This window comes from Diceros bicornis, chromosome X, assembly GCF_020826845.1.
Source record: "Diceros bicornis minor isolate mBicDic1 chromosome X, mDicBic1.mat.cur, whole genome shotgun sequence".
NCBI classification, from domain to species: Eukaryota; Metazoa; Chordata; class Mammalia; order Perissodactyla; family Rhinocerotidae; genus Diceros; species Diceros bicornis.
The window spans coordinates 126,687,904-126,709,627 of NC_080781.1; the positions used below are offsets into that span (position 1 = coordinate 126,687,904).

Below are 21,724 nucleotides of genomic sequence, written 5' to 3' on the forward strand. Positions count from 1 at the left end.
GAATAAGAATACAAAACGGGGCCGGCCTGGTGGCGCAAGTGGTTAAGTGAGCGTGCTCCGCTGCGGCGGCCCAGGGTTCGGCGGTTCGGATCCTGGGCGCGCACCAATGCACCGCTTGGCAAGCTGTGCTGTGGCGGCGTCCCATATAAAGTGGAGGAAGATGGGCACAGATGTTAGCCCAGGGCCAGTCTTCCTCAGCAAAAAAAGAAGAGGATTGGCAGATGTTAGCTCTGGGCCGATCTTCCTCACACACGAATACAAAAAAGGAATCCACATTTCAACACAACTTTAAGTGTCTTTTTCATTCATCTATCAGCCACTCTAATCATCTATGTATTTCTTCTTTCAAGAAACCTTTGGTAGACTTCCATCTTATGCCAGGCCCTGTGCAGTGCTGGGGACACAGAAACCAGTTAAAACACTGGCCGGGATCTCATGGGGCTATTCATGTAGGAGCAGGAGGCAGTTACAGCCCAGAGTGCTAAGTGTTACAGTAGTGTAGAGCCCAGGATGCCGTGAACACATAGAGAAAGGACATCTAGCACCAAACTGATAAAATAGATGATGCATAAAAAATAGGGGGAAAAAACAGTTTTATGGCCTAATCTATGCTGAATACCTCCTGGGACTTGCTTTCAGCATATGACTTTCAGAGCGTCGCTCAATGTTATACTAAGTTCGATGGACTCTGATCTGCTTCCAAGGAGCGAGGGCCCTTATCTTTTCATGGATCAGACATATTTGCGTGTGCTGCAAATGAAGGGGAACTATGCATTTCTATAACTTTTGCAACCAATGTTTATGTGTTTACGTGCATGCATATAGTGCATAAATATGGAAATATTAAATATGGTAATTAAAATGGGTGGTTTTGTTCTACGAAGCTGACATTACCCTGATACCAAAACCAGACAAGGACAACACAAAAAAAGAAAATTACAGGCCAATATCACTGATGAACATCGATGCAAAAATCCTCAACAAAATACTAGCAAATCACATACAACAATATGTTAAAAAGATTATACACCATCATCAAGTAGGATTTATTCCAGGGATGCAGGGATGGTTTAACATTCGCAAATCAATCAACGTAATACACCACATTAATAAAATGAAGAATAAAAATCACATGATCATCTCAATAGATGCAGAGAAAGCATTTCACAAGATACAGCATCCATTTATGATAAAAACTCTGAATAAAATGGGTATAAAAGGAAAGTATCTCAACATAATAAAGACCATATATGAGAAACCCACAGCTAATATCATCCTCAATGGTGAAAAACTGAAAGCCATCCCTCTAAGAACAGGAACCAGACAAGGATGCCCACTGTCACCACTCCTATTTAACATAGTACTGGAAGTCCTAGCCAGAGCAATCAGGCAAGAGAAAGAAATAAAAGGGATCCAAATTGTAAAGGAAGAAGTGAAACTGTCACTATTTGCAGATGACATGATTTTATATATAGAAAACCCTAAAGAATCCACCAGAAAACTTTTAGAAGTAATAAACGAATATGGTAAAGTTGCAGGATACAAAATCAACATACAAAAATCAGTTGCATTTCTGTACACTAACAACGAAGTAGCAGAAAGAGAAATTAAGAATACCCTTCCGTTTACAATTGCAACAAAAAGAATAAAATACCTAGGAATTAACTTAACCAAAGAGGTGAAAGATCTGTACACCGAAAACTATAAAACATTTCTGAAAGAAATTGAAGAAGACACAAAGAAATGGAAAGATATTCCGTGCTCTTGGACTGGAAGAATTAACATAGTTAAGATGTCCATACTTCCTAAAGCCATCTATAGATTCAGTGCAATCCCTATCAAAATTCCAACAACATTTTTCACAGAAATAGAACAAAGAATCCTAAAATTTATATGGAACAACAAAAGACCCCGAATAGCTAAAGGAATCCTGAGAAAAAAGAACAAAGCTGGAGGTATCACACTCCCTGATTTCAAAATATACTACAAAGCTATAGTAACCAAAACAGCATGGTACTGGCACAAAAACAGACACACAGATCAATGGAATAGAATCGAAAGCCCAGAAATAAACCCACACATCTATGGACAGCTAATCTTTGACAAAGGAGCCAAGAACATACAATGGGGAAAAGAAAATCTCTTCAACAAATGGTGTTGGGAAAACTGGATAGCCATATGCAAAAAAATGAAAGTAGACTCTTACCTTACACCATACACAAAAATTAACTCCAAATGGATTAAAGACTTGAATGTAAGACCTGAAACTGTGAAACTTCTAGAAGAAAACATAGGCAGTACGCTCTTCGACATCGGTCTTAGCAACATCTTTTCAAACACCACGTCTGACCGGGGAAGAGAAACAATAGAAAAAATAAACAAATGGGACTACATCAAACTAAAAAGCTTCTGCACAGCAAAGGAAACCATCAACAAAACGAAAAGACAACCTAACAATTGGGAGAAGATATTTGCAAACCATATTTCTGATAAGGGCTTAATCTCCAAAATATATAAAGAACTCATGCATCTCAACAACAAAAAAACTACCAACCCAATTAAAAAATGGGCAAAAGACCTGAACAGACATTTCTCCAAAGAAGATATACAGATGGCCAACAGACACATGAAAAGATGTTCAAAATCACTAACTATCAGGGAAATGCAAATCAAAACTGCAATGAGATATCACCTCACACCCATCAGAATGGCTATAATTAACAAGACAGAAAACAACATGTGTTGGAGAGGATGTGGACAGAAGGGAACTCTCATACACTGCTGGTGGGAGTGCAAACTGGTGCAGCCACTATGGAAAACAGTATGGAGATTCCTCAAAAAATCAAGCATAGAACTACCATATGATCCAGCTATTCCACTGTTGGGTATTTATCCAAAGAACTTGAAAACACCAATTTGTAAAGGTACATGCACCCCTGTGTTCATTGCAGCGTTATTCACAATAGCCAAGACTTGGAAGCAACCTAAGTGCCCATCAAGGGACGAATGGATAAAGAAGATGTGGTATATATACACAATGGAATACTACTCAGCCATAAGAAACGATGAAATCCAGCCATTTGTGACAACATGGATGGACATTGAGGGTATAATGCAAAGTGAAATAAGTCAGAGGGAGAAGGTCAAATACCGTATGATTTCCTTCATTAAGCAGTAGATAATAACAACAATAAACAAACACATAGGGACAGAGATTGGATTGGTGGTTACCAGAGGGGAAGGGGGGAGGGAGGAGGGTGAAAGGGATAATTCGGTACATGTGTGTGGTGATGGGTTGTAATTAGTATTTGGGTGGTGAACACGATGTAATCTATGCAGAAATAGAAGTACAATGATGTACACCTGAAATTTTTACAATGTCATAAACCAATGTTACTGCAATAAACAAAAAATTTAAAAAAAAATAAAATAAAATGAGTGGTTTTGAAAGTTTACTCTTCTACCTTTAAAAATCACTTGTAGGGGGGCCGGCCCGGTGGCGCAAGCGGTTAAGTGCGCGCGCTCCGCTGCGGCGGCCCGGGGTTCGCTGGTTCGGATCCCGGGCGCGCACCGACGCACTGCTTGGTAAGCCATGCTGTGGCGGCGTCCCATATAAAGTGGAGGAAGATGGGCACGGATGTTAGCCCAGGGCCGTCTTCCTCAGCAAAAAAAAAAGAGGAGGATTGGCGGATGTTAGCTCAGGGCTGATCTCCTCACAAAAAAAAAAAAAAAAAAAAAAAAAAAAAAAAAAAAAAAAAAAAAAAAAATCACTTGTAGGGCCGGCCTCGTGGCTTAGCGGTTAAGTGCGCGTGCTCCACTACCAGCGGCCGGGGTTGAGATCCTGGGCGCGCACCGATGCACCGCTTCTCCGGCCATGCTGAGGCCGCGTCCCACATAGGGCAACTAGAAGGTTACGCAGCTATGACATACAACTATCTACTGGGGCTTTGGGGGGAAAATAAATAAATAAAATTATTAAAAAAATAAAAATAAAAATAAAAAATAAAAATCACTTGTAAAGTCAATATGCAACATGAAGATGCTCACACTGAAAGGAAAAGGTAAAAACTACAAAATGGAGCTTTTTCTTTTTTTTCACCAGTGCTAAAACTCTTCTGTGACTTGATTATGTGTCTTTTAAAATTTACATTCCATAAAAATTGACAAAATCGTTGCTAAATGCAGAACTATGGTAAAAAGACTTTTAAAACTGTATCAGTATCATCTTGAAAACTATACATTACCTGTTGTGAAAATAAATGTCTTTGAGAACTAGCTTCCTTGGGTACTTCTGAAAGCACAGTTAAAAACTCTTTATTACACAATTTTGAATGTTCCAGATTATTCCTTAACAGTAGAAATTTGGGAAAAAGGCATGTAAACCAAAGGGGCATCACTTTATTCATCCAAATCATCCTCATCCAGTACCCAAAGTGCAAATGAGCAGGCACATGTTTGAACATGAGCTTACAGACAAAATGATAGTCCCCAATCAGCAGAGCCACAGCCATCACTAGATAATTCTAAACATATTAGCTTAGCAATAGGTAAATATTAGCATTAGCCTCTTTTTTCTTTTCTTTTTTTTTCTGAGGAAGATTCGCCCTGAGCTAACATCTGTTGCCAATCTTTCTCTATTTTGTACGTGGGCCACCACCACAGCATGGCCACCGATGAGTGGCGTAGGTCTGGGTCGAACTTAACCACTAGGCCACCAGGGCTGGCCCGAACGTTAGCCTCTTTTTAATTTTTATTATAATATCTGGGCTTTCAAGAGCAGCTATTTAAAGCATAAGCTATAAAAGTATACAAGATGACCCACTAACGTCACAACTCATAACATCCACGTAGACATATGACTAAATGCCAGATCTCCTATTCCGTGGCTATTCATCTCTTCTTGGGTTCAGAAAATCTAATTTTGAAATACACAGCATCTGCAACAGTAAATACGATTAAAATAACTTACTTTAGCTTATAAGGCATGCAGAAGAACACACGACATCTGTTAATGGTCCTTGGAATGTGTTAACTAAGGAGGCAAAACTGACCCTCCTTTGTAAACTGCCAAGCGCGAAATAGCAAATAAAAACAGGGCTGCTGCTTTTGCTCTTTGATTAATAACATGATCCGGCTTGCAATTGCAAACTCAAAGATGTCCCTCAAATACACATATTACTTTTAAGTATCATCAAAGAGTCCAAGAATACCTAATCACACCATTTCAGTTTAAATAGAGTAAATATATTTAAAATAACTCCCTAAGGTTTTTCTTGTCATCAGACTGTATATTGAACAGCTAACGCTTCAACTTAACTGACAGTGGCACAAGAGTGCTCATGAAGGCTTGATGAACAGAGAGCCCACAGTATCCCAGAATGTGAGGAACACTCCTGGATGACAGCAGAAGCTGATGCTGACCCAGCCAAAGTATATATGAAAGGGCAGCTCCATCACTACCAGACCCTCTGGCCACAAAGTTATTCAAAATTAATATTCCTGTAGCATCTACAGCTTTCTATTTTGCCTAGAAGCTTTACAAAGAGGGTCATTAGCAACTCATTAAAAATGAAGTCAGTATACAGTTGTATGTAATATATATGAAATATGTATATAATACATACACATACACATATAAAGTATATATGTAACTTGATTTTAAAATTTGATTTCCAGTGAAGAGAATGTTGTTTTTATGGAACTGTTTGGGGGGAGGGGTGGGAAGTGATAACTAGATTTTTTAAAGTTCAAACTTCCACCTTTTATACTTGAGTAAGAGATCATTTGAATATCAATAAATTAAAGTAATAATGGTGACACTAAAATTATATTTTCAAGTCATTGGCTCTTTTCATCCATAAATATATTTCAGACATTGACCCATTTCTTAAATAATGTATATATTAGAATCTCATTGTAATATTAACTAATTTCCTGAGTAGCTGGACGTGGTCTCAATATGAAATGGTCCAGTCTCTATCAAGGAAATACGAAAGGAAAGATTAAATAAAATTGTATCTACTTATTCAGATGTAAGCAGTGTAAACGACTGGAAAGAATGCATCATTCTCAAGTACACCAGCTTCTCCACGGGTTTATTTAAACTATAAGCCACTAAGAGAAAACTGGGCAAATGTTTTCTTTGTGCTGAAAAGATGCAGTAGCCTCTTTGTGAGGAAAATTTTTAAATACCATAGCTAAATGATTTTCTATTGTATATTTTATGTTTCCTGTACTCTTCTGTGTCTCAAAAATTTCATAATGAAGACATTTTTAAATAAACACATTCTAATGCAAGCCATACATCAACACATGGGGTATGATCCCAGTTTGGTAAAATACCTAGATGTACGTGGATTCTTTATTGTCATTCTTACCAGTTAAAAATAAGCTCCCTGAAGGCAGGGATTTTGATCTCTTTTGTTCACTGAAATATCTCAACAGTGTCTAGCACATAGGAGGGGATCAATAAACGTTTGTTGAATTGAATTGATACATCTATATCCAGAGAAAAGTTCCTATGGCCACAAACCGAACTGTAAGCAGTGTTTTCCTCCAGAGAGTAGGACTGGGCTAGGCACAGGGGTTACCTTTACGTATTGGTTTACGCACACGTGTATTGTTTAGATGGTTTACAAAGATCATACATAAATAATTTAATTTAAAAATATAAGAAAATGGGAAAATAAAAAATACTTCCTAACCAAAAGCAAAAACACACACACACACACAGAAAAAAGTACCTAAGGCACTCGGCAAGCAGGATACAAATAAAGAAGAAGAGAAACCAAGAAGAAAGGGATTAAAAAGAGAGGGCCAAAACGTACATGACAGAAATGAGGTGCAGCAGGCAGGAAGTGACAGGCTGAAGACCTCCACCCAAGAGCTTGGTGTCCCAGGCTACTGGGCCGCCCTGTGTCTCTTGTAGGTATTTAACCAAGAGCATGGCTATGGAAAACTTTTCCTTTCTCTCCCCTTCAGATTAAAAACTACCCAATGGAGACAGCAAGTTTTCCCTGTATAGCAGCAGGAGCTGCCACTGTCATGGGAACCTGCCTAACTATTATGGCCTAATGAACTCATTACTCAGAAACTCAATACATGCAGGTAAATCTTGAGAGGGACTGAATCATTCCATAAAGAGAACTACGTATGTGGTGATTGACTGTTGTAAAAATATGGATAAGTAAATGTTTTTTTTTCCTGCTGAAAGCATCAGCAAATCCACAGCAGAGCTGGCCTAAGCTTATCTGTGTAGCCACTGTAATCTATTTTCCTAAAAGACATCTCCTGCCACAGGGAGGTGGATTACACACTTGATTGACAAATGGTCTTGTCCAGCCTGGAAAGGTCTTGGCAGATTCCTGGTCAATGTGGCATCAAAACACGTGCTTCTCATTTGCCCTGTGTTATCCCGCCTAGTCCCACAGAGACTTGCATACCAACTGCTGAATCACAAACACCAAGGCAACTGAGTTAGTGATTACATTTTGTTGTTGTTTTTGTCTTCATTTGTGCTTTTGTTTTTCCCTGGGAGAAACTCTTGTGGATGTTAACTTTTTTGCCTTTTAAGCTTTTAGCAGGGTCTCTAGAATAATTCTCATGATAGAAATGAATTAATATATTGTAATCCTTCTAAACTCATAAAAAACTACAGATGAATAACCTATTCAACATGAGCACTGATGGGCCAGAATGCATTCTAGTAAATAATTCCCAAAAACCTAAATGTGAATACCTCATATTTGGGGAAACCTCAATCTGTACAACTATAAAAATGAAGTTCAAACATTCCCTAAACTGATCTACAGATTCAATTTAATCCTTAACAAAATCCCAGCTAGTTTTTTATGCAGAAAATGACAAGTTAATCCTAAAATTAATATGGAAATGCAAGGGTCTCAGAATAGCCAAAACAATCTTGGAAAAGAAGAAAAAAATTGGAAAATTCATACTTCCTCATTTCAAAATTTAGTACAAAGCTACAGTAACCAAGATAGTGTGATACAGGTATGATGAGAGACTTATAGGTAGATCAGTGGAATGGAATTGAGAGTCCAGAAATACACCCTTACATCTACGGTCAATTGATTTTAAACCAGGATGCCAAGACACTTCAGTGGGCAAAGGATATTCTTGTCAACAATTGGTGCTGGGAACACTTACATATTTGCACATGCAAAAGAATGAAGTTAGACCCCTAACTCACAACATACACAAAAATCAACTCAAAATGAATCAAAGACCTAAATGTAAGAGCTAAATCTATAAAACTCAGATGTAAACAGGTGTAATTCTTTGTGACCTTGGATTAGGCAATCTTTTCTTATATATAACACTAAAAGCATAGGAGATAGAAAAAAACAGGCCAACAAGATGAAAAGATGCTCAACATCACTAATCATCAGGGAAATGCAAATGAAAACCACAATGAGATATCACCACACACCTGTCAGAATGGCTATTATCAAAAAGACAATAAATAACAAGAGTTGTCAAGGATGTGGAGAAGAGGGAACCCTTGTGCACTGTTGGTGGGAATGTAAATTGTTGCAGCCACTATGGAAAACAGTACGGAGGTTCCTCAAAAAATTAAAACTATCATATGATCCAACAATTCTACTTCTGGGTATTATCTGAAGAAAATGAAAACACTAACTTGAAAAGATATATGCACACTCCAATGCAGCATTATTTACAATAGCCAAGATATGGAAACAACCTAGATGTCCATCGATGGATGAATGGATAAAGAAGCTATGATATATGTATATATATATACAATGGAATACTATTCAGCCATAGAAAAGAAAGAAGTCTTGTCATTTGCAACAACATGGATGGACCTTGAGGGAATTATGCTACGTGAAATAAGTTAGACAGAGAAAGACAAATATCATATGATCTCACTTATATGTGGAATCTAAAAAAGCTCAAAGAACAGACTGGTGGTTTCCTGGGGGGGGGGGGGTCAGTAGGTAGAAACTTCCAATTATAAAATAAGTCATGGGATGTAAGGTACAGCATGGTGACTACAGTTAATAATACTGCATTGCATATTTGAAACTTGCTGAGAGTAAATCTTAAAATTTCTCTTCGCAAGGAAAAAAATGTTGTAACTATGTATGGTGACAGATTTTAACTAGATTTATTGTGGTGATTATTTTGCAATATATATACAAATATCAAATCATTATGTTGTACATCTGAAAATACTATGTTACAAGTCAAATTATACCTCAATAAAAACAGAATTGAAAACAGAGACCAAAAAAAAAAGAGAAAAAAATAGGTAAATTTGACCTCAAAGTTAAAAACATTTGTGCTTCGAATGAAACCATTAAAAAAATTAAAAGACAACCCACAGATTGGGAGAAAATATTTGCAAATCAAATATCTGATAAGGATCTTGAATCCACACTATATCATGTACTCTTACAACTAAACAGTAAAAAGAAGAATAGCTCGATTTAAAAACGGGCAAAGAATCTGTATAGACATTTCTCCAAAGAAGACATACAAATGGCCAATAAGCACATGAAAAGGTGCTCAACACCACTAGTCATTCGGGAAACGCAAATCAAAACCACAATGAGGAACCACTTCACACCCACTAGGATGGCTGGAATCAACAAAACAGAGATTAACAAGCCCTGGGAAGGATGTGGAGAAACTGGAACCCTCATACAATGATGGTGGGAATGTAAAATGGTACAGCTGCTTTGGAAAATAGTCTGGGAGTTCCTCAAAAGCTTATGACCTAACAATTCCACTCCTAGATATATACTCAAAAGAAATGAAAACATATGTCCACACAAAAACTTGTGTAAGAATTCTCATAGCAACATTATTCATAAAAACCAAAAGGCAGAAACAACTCAAATGTCCATCAACTGAAGAATGGATAATTAAAACGTCGTATGTATCTATACAATGCAGTAATATTCAGCCATATAAAAGAATGCAGTACTGATACCTGCTACAATATGGATGAACTTGAAAAACATTATGCCAATTGAAAGAAGCCAGTCACAACAGATCACATGTTATATGAATCTATTTATCTGAAAAGTCCAGAATAGGCACATCTATAGAGATAGAAAGTATATTATTACCTGCCAGGGGCTGGTGGGAAGGGCTGGTTGGGAGGAAATGGGGAGTGACAGCTAGTGGGAACGGGGGTTTCTTTTGGGGGTGATGGGAATGTTCTAAACTTGTGGTAATGATTGCACAACTCTGTGATTATATTAAAAACCATTGAAATGTACACTTTAAATGGGTTAATTGTATAGTATGTGAATTATATCTCAACAAAGCTGTTTAACAAATGTTGGAGAGGATGTGGAGAAAAGGGAACCCTCATATACTGCTGGTGGGAATGCAAACTGGTGCAGCAACTATGGAAAACAGTATGGCGATTTCTCAAAAAGTTAAAAATAGAAATACCATAGGACCCAGCTATCCCACTACCGGGTATGTGTCCAAAGAACTTGAAATCGACAATTCAAAGAGACTTATGCACCCTTATGTTCATTGCAGCATTATTCACAACAGCCAAGATGTGGAAGCAACCCAAGTGCCCATCAACTGATGAATGGATAAAGAAGATGTGGTATATATATACATACAATGGAATAGTACTCAGCCATAAAGAGACAAAATCGTCCCATTTGCAACAACATGGATGGACCTTGAGGGTACGATGTTAAGCGAAATAAGCCAGAGAGAGAAAGACAAACACCTCATGATTTCTCTCATATATGGAAGATAAACAAACACATGGATAAAGAGAACAGATTAATGGCTACCAGAGAGGAAGGGGTTGGGGGGTGGGTGAAAGGGGTAAAGGGGCACATATATATGGTGACGGATAAAAATTAGACTACTGGTGGTGAGCACGATGCAGTCTATACAGAAACTGATAAATAAGAACGTACACCTGAAATTACACAATGTTATAGACCATTATGACCTCAATAAAATAACTGAAAAATAAATAAATAAAGCTGTTTAAAAAAACTAGAATGGGATCCTGTTTCTCCCATTTGCCCTCTTGTTAACAAAACTCTTTTCTGCTCCTCCTTGCTAGGAATGGCTCTCCTTTCCTTTTCAGATTAATGCAAAAAATTATCTGAAAACAGAGCAGACAAATCCCCATAAAATTGCTGGCTTATAATTTTCCAGAGACAGGATACATATCTGTAAATTATAATTTCGGCTAAAAAGTCTGCTTTCCCAGCATCTGCAGGGTTAACAGCCAACTTAAATTCTTCATGGCAGAAGTGACAATATCATTAATAAATATTTAAAAGAAAGTCAGAGAGAAGATCATCTACCTTTTAAGAGTAAATTTCATTATATTAAAATGTCACTATATTTACTAACTCAATTATTTCATAAGCCTCAAGCTTTATTGTGAGTGTAAAATGGTCCTTCTTTCCAGTTTGCTATTAGCCTTTGGTTTTTCCATTAAAATACGATTTTTTTTAAGAAAAATATACCATGTGTTGAAAATGATACGAGGTAACTGAATAAAGGGCTTCTCAATTGGAAAGCAATAGTGGCTGCTTACAATTCCTACTGAGGAAAGAATAAGATGGGAAGGGATCATCTGCAGCATGATTTTAAACTATAAATGACTAACCTACAGATTTCTTGTATCCATAAAGATGGATCAGTTACCACAGTTGTAGTTTCTCTCTTTGGAGAGTTTCAAACATAGACCTCTTCTTCACCCCCGGGCAGAGATTACCTTGGTTCCAAACTGGGAGCAAAGAACATGAGTCAAAGTGACCGGTGAGCAAATCTGACAGCATAAACATTTGAACAACAAACCAGAGAAATGATGTGTCTTTTTGAGCATTGCTTCGCTTCTATTTGGTGCTTTCCTTCCTCCCCAAATAAGCGTTGCTTTGGGGAAGAGCCATAGGTCATCGACAAGTCTTCGCTGGTGGCACACCAACAACTGTCTCTTCTGGCTGATCTCTATCTATACTCTCTCATCCAGGCTTTACATACCACCTATAAGGCCGATGACTCCCAAATTTATATCCGCAGCCGAGATCCCTTCCTTGAACACCATATTCCTATATCCAGTTGCCTACTTGACATCTCCACATGGATATCTAATAGGAACCTCAAAGTTAACAGGTCCCAGGGCCAGCACGATGGCACAGTGGTTAAGCTTGCACACTCCACTTTGGCAGCCCAGGGCTTTGCAGGTTCAGATACGGGGCGCAGACCTATGTACCCCTTACCAAGCCATGCTTTGGCAGGCGTCCCACATATAAAGTAGAGGAAGCTTGGCATGGATGTTAGCCCAGGGCCAATCTTCCTTAGCAAAAAGTGGAGGCTTGGCAACAGATGTTAGCTCATGGCTAATCTTCCCCAGCAAAAAAAAAAAAAAAAAAAAGTTAACAAGTCCCAAACTGAACTTCTGATCCTCATGATTTCCCCCACAAGCCTGTTCCTCCTGCAGGCATCTCCATCTCCACTGATAATTCCTGCCATCCACTTGCACAGGCCAAAATTCTTAAGAGTCATCCCTGACTCTTCTCTTTCTCTCATACCCCATATACAAACCATTAGCAAATCCTTTTGGGTCTACCTTCAAAATTTATCCAGAATCTGACCACTGCTCACCACCTCCATTATTACCTCTCCAGTTCATCACGATCATCAATCCTAATAACATTCTAATTGGTCTCCCTGCTTCTACCTCTGTCCTACCTGTAGCCTATTCTCCAAATAGCATCCAGAGAGATGCTGCTAAAACATAAGATGCTGTTAAAAAGTAAGTCCCTCCTTTGCTCAAAACCTTCTGCTAGCTCCTCATCTGACTCAGGGTAAAAGTTAAAGTCTTTACCAAGCTCTATATGATCCAGACCCGTTACCTCTCTGGTTTCGTCACACACACACCATACACATAAATACGAATGCAGACACAAAGCTTCAGCCACACTGGTCCCCTTCCTGTCCCTTGAACTTGTCAGTACTCTCTCATCTTAGGGCCTTTACATCGACTGTCCCCTCTGCCTGGAATACTCTCCCTCTGATACCCCTGATGATTTCCTCACCTCCTTTAGGTCTTTGCTCAATGTCACCTTCCTAGCGCTGAAAGTAACAAGAAGTCAGTCAGATCCTGACATTTGTCATACATATACAATGAAGGGAGGGCTTGGGTGAAAAATAAATGGGAGGAAGTGCTATGACACTGGCCTCTTGCCAGGAGCTAACTGCCTCCAGGACAAGACCTTGGCAGCAATAGAAAGGGAAACCCACTTTGTCAGCGCTCAGATGGGAGGCATCTCCCCTCATGGGTTGACCTCTGCATCTGCCCTGGGGCAGGTGAGGTGCAGGTTTTTTACTGAGCCTTCAGAGGTTGCTTGCTTGAGAAGATACTGTACAGGGACATTTACTTCCAATACTTGGGAGCACCTTCTAAGACTGAAGTCCCTCCTAGTGCCAAGCACTTACAAGCATGCCCAAGAAATGCAACGAATAAAACGTGTCTTGATTTTCTGATAGATTTTGAACACACTTACTTGTTTGTTTGTTTTACAAGAAAGTAAAATATTACAAGTTCACATATTGTAATACCTCCATTTATAAGAGAACACAGGTTTTACTGATGAGTTATTTAACAGCATCAACCCTCCAGAACACAACTAAGAACTAGAAAAAAAAGGAAAAAAAAGCTTTTATGCCATCAGAATAGACATCACCGAGTCCATGTACTAAAGTTCACCTACATTATTAGAATTAGACTCCCCAGAGCCCTACTCATAGTCTATTTACTCATAGTTTACAGACAATTCTGACAAGTTTGGTTATCTCGTTTCCTAGCTGACAACAACACATCAGAAAGAGCAATGGAGGAGAGGACACGTCGAGGACTAGGCAGTAAGTGCTTGTTGGTAGAAACAGTTAAAATAACAGCAGCAAGAGATGACAGCTAACAGAGAGGGGATCCATGGAAAGATTAGAAAAACAGGCATTACAAATTAAGAGGCAGAACAATCTGTGCCCAATTTCACGTAGGGACAAACAGCCCTCCACAGTCAGGAGCCCTTGAGGCAACACTATATACAGCACATTAAAATAACTAATGCTATTATAAGGATAATCTTGAGTCATCAAGAAAGGATGCAATTTCTTACAATTATTTCCAGGTTCAGAAATCAGGAAAGTAAATAATCTTTTTGAAAAGCTTTCCATCCAAAATGGTTAGAGATTTGGAGGGGGGAAATCAAGCACTAAAAGTGCTGAACCTCAGTTACCCAGAAAAATCAGTTACGTGGAACAACTTGGAGTACGGTGTTGCCCGGTAAATGACCCATCATCATTGGAACACATGTTTATACCAGACTGCAATGTACATTGAGTAATTAACTTTGTTTGTGATTTACACATCTTCTTGAGCTAAACTCTGACAAAATAAAATTTGCAGTAAACAGGCTTTCACAACTACTTGTTTGAGTTATCTGAGGTTACCTTAGATCAGTGTAGTTTGCATTCTTTTGTCCTGCAAGGAATGCAAAACATTTCTTTCTTTTTTCCTTCTTTTTTTCCCCATCATCAGGTACGGAAAGTGTGAAGGGAGAAAAATAACCTTTATTTACGGGCAAGTTCAGAAGATAATTTTATAATAAATGTGGCTAATTACATGTTAGACTTTCTGAGTTATCAAGATAACCCATATAAGTAGATTTAATGAAAGAACTTCAGTGCTAAGAGTTGTTTAATGGACATCACAGATGAGAGTAAGAAATAAGATTTGCTTCTTCCCAGCTCCAGGCCTACTGGTCAACTCTCCCGGACTGTTCCACAGAAACCACATACCCAAAATTGAACCCCAAATTTGCTCTTCCTCTGGGTGGGGAGAGATGTGTTAATGACATCTCTCCCCACCCAGTCACACTTACTAGAAACCTGGAATTAACCTAGTCTCCTTCCCTGTCCCTCAAACCTCACAACTAGTCACCGAGTCAAATCAATTCTACCCTCTCAGTTCTTCTCCCCGTTCCCCGAACTGACTCAATCCGTACCTTCATCCACTCTTGCCCAGCTTTCTACAACTGCTTTCTAACTGGCCGCCCACTTCCAGTCTTCTTCCTCTCTGCTGCATACTCCACACACTGTCTCCCCCACTCAACCGCCAGAGTAACATCTGTAAAATCAAGAAGTCCCACCATGCACGGCCTCTGTGGACCACTGTGCACATTGTGCGCTGTACAACCCTGGCAGGGGCATCATTCGCGGAACCATCTGTGTGAATGGAGCCCCTCAGCGTTTTGTAGTGCACAACCTATACGACCATATGCAGCAGCCTTGGTCCCTCCCCCTACTTACAACACTCCAATGGCTCCCCATTGCCCTACAAATAAAGTAAAGCCCTTTAATATGCCTCACAAGGCTCTGCCTGATCCAGCCCCTGCCTACTTCTCCAAATTTATCTCTCTCCTGTATTTTCCACACTTTACACTCCAATCATTTTACAAAAACCAACAATTCCTCAAACCTACTATGCTGTCCCCTTTCTGCTTGTTTTTGCACATCTTACTTCCTTTGCCTAGAAATACCCGTCTCCCTACCTATCCCTATCACACTTCATCCCCATCCCCAGTCCACCCAGAAATTTGTAGGCATCCCTGAAGAGTCACTTCACGCATCACCCATCACCCTCTCCCTGCAGTCTTCCCTAAGTAGAGTCAATCATTCCCTCTGTGGTGCATCACAGCAGATCCTGCATGAGCATGTGTATTAGCTTCTCACACCGTAGCATGTTCCTGGTAGTGAGCAGGCTATAAATGGTCATTACTAAAATGGTCTTCCAGAAAGTTGTGTACCACAATGAAAGGCTTTGTAAACAAATGTTTTAAATATATGAATATTTGTAAAATATATGAAATCCTTTTCACACGTAAAATTAACATACTACAGTGTGTGTTCTAACAGCATAGGTACAGACCACTTCCAGGACACTCTGGCGGTCCATAAGAAGGTAGACGTTACTGATGAAAATGCCGAAAGGCAGAAAAGTACTGCAAGCCCGTGAAAAACACAGCACAGCAACTGGTGTCATTTAGGTACTGTGGTGCGTCATAATGCCGAGGCGACTCGGGCCTGACAGCATGTGGTAGCCTTCAAAGGTACAGAAAGATGAAACATCACACGACTATAGAAATCAGAGAAATCACCGGCTGTAGAAATGTCGACATATTTCACAGCATAGCTAATTTAATTTTTGTGCTAAAGCATCCATTTCTCCTATGGAGATTTTTTAAACTCTCCGGAAGATGCAGGGGGTAAATGAGCACAAGACACAAAGTACTTTCCACTTGCCACTGAGCTGTACAGGTTTCGAGGAGATTCTTTTGTAGCGTCCAAAAACCATTTCAATCACTGAAGACCTGAAGGAGTTGGTGCTCCATCACCACACTGCCCTTAATGATTTATTACATTCGGAAAATACTGACCACCTCAAAAACAAAGCAGGCAAGACCAACGAGCTCTACGTGATGAAAATGCATGGACTGCATGGACGGCAGCCTTGACTTACTCACTCTGGTCTAACTAAAGGGGTTTGCATGGCCGCCTTCCGATTTGTGGATAGCCCTGAAGGAGGGGTATTTGGAACGTGTGTTGTGGCTACCTGATTTGCGGAAAAGTGTCACCAAGTCTACTTTTTGGATGCCAAATTCCCGTTACAAGGCTTAACACCTGCTAAAACAAAACTACAATGGGAGCCGAGGAACACATGTCCATCAATCGCAGTGCCTGTCTGAACAGCCCTGGCTCAACTTAAGGTCCCGGGGTTGCACTCTGTTCTCAGGGTTGCTCCTGCACCCCAGTCTACACAGTCCCCCAGGAACCTATCTCCTCGCAGCCCCAGAGCCTGCTGCACCTTTCCAGCTGTACCAACCCCAAAGCTTGGCATCTCCGGCTGGGTAAACGCGTGTGCATCATGGCCGGCAAGTGACCAAGCCCATGTTACACCACTCACACTCCTTACCCAAACCGCGGCAGAAGTAAAGGTTTTGAGAGTTTGTTGGCTTTGTTTGTTTGTTTGTCCCGTCAGTCAAACAAAAACTTCAGCTTTGTAGTGAGGACTCCAGGAGGCTGGAAGCTTGTGGACCAAGCTGGAAAGATGCACTCGTCTGGCGGCGGCACTGTTTCTCCACAAGTCCTCCTGCAACTGCGGTGCCGCCGGCCTCAGAATTCGAGCGCCTTGTGGTACTTGGTTTCCCCCACACGTGTTACTCTAAAGCCCCCTCGTTTTTCCAGCATTCAGGGAATATTACAAGGGAAGGCTGTACCCTCGGGGAGGCTGGCTTCTGGTCTGCGGGATGCGGAGTTGGAAGAAATCGTCTATCCCCACCTCTCCGATGACACAGAGAAGCGGGTGAGGAGTGGATCGGGGACCTGAACCACCAACGGTGGAGACATCCTCACACGGCCTCCCGGACTTTCTCACGGTCCGCCTGCCGCGTCCGAACGGAGCCGAGGGGCGCACGCCCGCAGCGCGGCAGCCGCCCAGAGGAACAACGGCCCGGAGCGCCACTGCAGTGTGGAAGGGGGCGCGTGTGCGGGGTGTGAGGGAGGACAAAGTGTGCCCACCGGCCCGGGCGGCCGGGGAGGGAGCGGGTGAGGAGAGGAGAGAGCGAACCAGGCGGGAGCCGGAGGCCGCCGGGCGGCGTGCGCGAGGGACCTTACCTGCGACGAAGACCGCTTGCAGGAGGCAGAGGTAGCTCTTGCCGTACTTCTCGGAAATCCTCACGCGCTGCAGGGCCATGGCCATGTCCACCTGCAGAGGGATAGCATGGGCGATCGGCACGAACGAGCAGCCGTCCCGGTCCTGGGGCAGGCCCGGGGTTCTGCCGCACAGCACGGGGGTCTGCGGCACCGCGGCCTGGGGCACGTGCCGGGCCGCCAGCGTGGGCGAGCCCAGGTGGGGCCGGGAGCCTGCCGTCGCCATCCTCACGCGCGAGCCGGGGCTGGGACCACCACCCCGGCCGGCCGCCGCCGGACTCCGCCCCGCGCCCGCCCCTACGCGTCCAGGCACCGCCGGAGGGGTGCTGCCGCCGGCCCCGCTCGGCCCAGCCGCGCCGCCGCCCCGGCCCGCCCGCCCGCCCGCCCGAGCCCGCTGCGGGGAACGGAGGCGCCGGAGGCCAGAGAGCGCGGCGCGCCCGGAGCCCGGGAACTTGCTCGGAGTTTGGGGCTCCGGTGGAGTGCTTCTGGCCACAGCCGCCGCGAGGACAACTCCTCCAGGGTGCGCACACACGCCCCCGCTTAGCTTCCTGGAGGATGGGAGGAGGCGGGGGATGTGGAGGAGGGACTCAAGTAGCCCAAAGGGAGAACCCCTGCAGGGACGCCCATTGTCAGGAGAGGGAAGGCCGGGCTAGGCGAGCACACGTGGTGGGAGGAGACGGCCCGGCCTCGCACTCCCATGGCAACTCTTGCAAGTCTTGGCGGTTCCTTACCATCCCGGACCGCAATGGCCAAGGCAAAGATTCGCCGCGCGGGGGAGTTGCTCAGTGGGGGCACATGCAGGTGGCCCTGCCGGGACTGCTGTCCTCGCCGGCGCCAAGAGGAGACTAGCCCTGGAGAGACTGAAAGGATCTGTGCTGAAGCCACAATATGCCCTCCCCACCCCCAACCCAAGCACACATGCACACACACACACACGCACGCACACACACACACACACTTTCTCTCTCCCTCTCTCCTCTCTGTCTCCCTCCCTCTCTCTCTCTCCCTCACTCCCTCCCCCCTCTCTCTCTCTCTCTCCCTCTCCGATCTCTCCCTCTCCAATCTCTTGCGGATGCTAAGCCCCCTGCCCTCCAGATCTCTGATTCTCAAACGCTGGGGTCCTAGGAAGCAGCCTGTATAGACACCTGGGCTGCCATCCCTCTGGGGCTTGGGAAACTCGACACATCTTAGAGAAGGCACAAGAATATAGAGGGCGCAGGAAAACAGAAAGGCAAGAGGAGGCGACCCTTTAAAGACGCCAAGTGGGAAAGGAAAGGGGCTGGAGCTCTTTTCCCCAAATCCCCCAGGGATGGGTCCGAATACAGAAGGGGCTCTGCAGTGCCTGGAAAGAAAGGAGCAGAGCAGGGCCTGCGGGAGCCCTGCCCAGGAAGCTGCAGGCAGCTGAAGAGAGGCCAGGGGATGTCAGCATAAAAGCTGTGCAAGTCTGAAACCAAGTCAGTGCCATGGGGATTCACCCCAATTTTGCTCCAGTGCTAGAAGTCTTTATGGGAATTGCAAGTGCCAGTTCTTTCTTAATCCTTATCCTTTTCAAAATTGTTTGTCAGGAGAGTGGTCTGATGTTATATAGGCCAATCATTCCAAGTGGATCTTTTAACCATTCTATGGAGAATCACTGATTCACACCTGAGGAGAATGGGTGCAGGCAGGTACAAAAGGCAAGAGTGAGTAGGGGAGGAAAACACACACACACACACTCACTCCTCTTCCTCTAGCCAGTTTAAGCTCTGTCTGGATGTGTCATGTCAACAGGCAGAATGTTTGCCAGCCCCTCTCTTGAATATGTGCGGAGGGGAGGGGAGCAATGGCTTATAACTGTCCCCTCTGTTGTCCACAAGACGTTAAGAATTCCAGCGATGCTACAGTTGTCGTTCTTTTACAACTTTGTTTTATTTTAATTTACCAACTTCATTTTAAGGTAAAAATAAGAATAGCAGTCTATAAAAGTACTATATGACTATTTAGGAGGATATTTTTATAATCATGGGCTTTACTTTACTTAGCATAATAAAAAAAGTATGCAATTGATCCACATATGGAAAGATGCCCTGCTGTATGGTCAAGTGAAAAAAGTAAGATGCAAAACAATATTTATAGTCTGATCCTACTTGTAAACACTATACATATGTATATGCATAGAAAATGGTTGGGAAGGGTGCAAACTGCTCAGTGATGATCTCCGGAGAGTGAAATCCCCCACTTGGCTATGGGGGAGCTCTCACTTTTTGTTTATTAGTAATTTTGTGAAATTTTTTACAATGGGTAATTTTTTTTGTAACTCTTTTTAAATAAACAAGGAAATAAGTAGATAAAATGAGTTTAGGTTCAGAAAGCCATTAGAAAATTAACATTGAAAAAGAATTTTCTAAATATAAAAGCAATAGAAAAATCAAAAAGAAAAAGATCAATAAACTGACAAAATTTTAAAACTGTATAATTAAAACTCATAAAGTCAAACCACAAATAGGAAGTCATTTGTGAAGAAATATAGTGATCAAAAACTAATATCCTTGGGCGGGCTTGGTGGCGCAAGAAGTTAAGTGCGAGAGCTCTGCTGTGGCACCCCGGGGTTCGCCGGTTCAGATCCCCGGCACGCACCAGCGCACGGCTTGGCAAGCCATGCTGTGGCGGCATCTCATATAAAGTGAAGGAAGATGGGCACAGATGTTAGCCCAGGGCCAGTCTTCCGCAGCAAAAAAAAAAAAAGAGAGAGAGAGAAGGATTGGCAGATGTTAGCACAGGGCTGATCTTCCTCACAAAAAAAAATAATAATAATATCCTTCGAGGGACCCAGAATAGCCAAAACAATCTTGAAAAAAACAAAGTTGGAGAACTTACACTTCTTGATATCAAAACTTGCTACAAAGCTGCAATAATCAAAACAATGTGATACTGACATAAGAATAGACTTAGAGATCAATGGAATATAATTGACAGTCCAGAAACAAACCCTTACATCTACAGTTAATTATTTTTTGACCAGAGTGCCAAGATAATTAATGGAGAAAGAATATTCTTTTCAACATATGGTACTGGGCCAACTGGATATCCATATGCAAAAGAATGAAATGGGACTCTTACCTTACCTCATATGCAAAAATTACTCAAAGTGGATCAATGATGTAAATGTAAGAGTTAAAATTATAAAACTATTACAAGAAAACAGAGGCATAAATCTTCATGACCTTGAATTAAGCAATGGTTTCCTAGGTATAACACCAAAAGCACAGGCAACAAAAGAAAAACTCGATAAACTGGATATCATACAAAATTTTTAAAAATTGTGCCTCAAAGGACACTATCAGGAAAATTAAAAGACAACTCACAGAATGGGAGAAAATGTTTGGAAACTAATTATATATCTGACAAGAGTCTAGTGTCCAGAATATATAAAGAACTCTTACAACTCAGATAAGAAGACAAACCAATTTAAAAATGGGTAAAGGATTTAAATAGATAGTGCTCCAAAGAAGACGCACAAACAGTCAAGAAGTGTGTGGAAAGATGCTCAACATCATTAGCCATCAGGTAAATGCAAGTCAAAACCAAAATGTGATACCACTTCACATCCACTAGAATGGTTATAATCAAAAAGACAGGCATTAGCAAGAATGTAGAGAAAATGGAACCCTCACTCATTGATGGGAGTATAACATACGGCAGCCACTGTGGAAAATAGTCTGGCATTTCCTCAAAAAGTTAAATAGAGAGTTACCACATAAACCCAACATTTCCACTCCCAGGTATCTACCCAAAAGGAATGAAAACATGTCGACACAGAGACTTGTACATGAATGTTCACAGCAGCATTATTAATAATAGACAAGGGCCGGCCCCGTGGCTTGGCAGTTGAGTGTGCGCGCTCCGCTGCTGGCGGCCCCGGTTCGGATCCCGGGCGCGCGCCGGTGCACCGCTTCTCCGGCCATGCTGGGGCCGCGTCCCACGTGCAGCGACT

The 21,724-nt window shown here is 42.0% G+C and overlaps 1 protein-coding gene across 8 annotated transcripts in view; it reads right to left on the minus strand.

The window, feature by feature from the left end:
* MCF2 (MCF.2 cell line derived transforming sequence) overlaps positions 1–18,500 on the minus strand; it is a 103,704-nt gene extending 85,204 nt beyond the window's left edge. For 4 of the 8 annotated variants that reach the window (XM_058536860.1, XM_058536863.1, XM_058536859.1 and 1 more), the window contains exon 1: positions 17,716–18,050. In XM_058536860.1, the coding sequence (XP_058392843.1) occupies positions 17,716–17,977 (262 nt within the window). In that variant the 5' untranslated portion in view covers positions 17,978–18,050. Of the gene's footprint in view, positions 1–17,715; positions 18,052–18,207; positions 18,275–18,482 lie in introns of those variants that run through there. The other 4 variants (XM_058536858.1, XM_058536866.1, XM_058536861.1 and 1 more) reach the window with 3 other exon arrangements.
* Between the last annotated feature and the right edge of the window lie 3,224 nt (positions 18,501–21,724).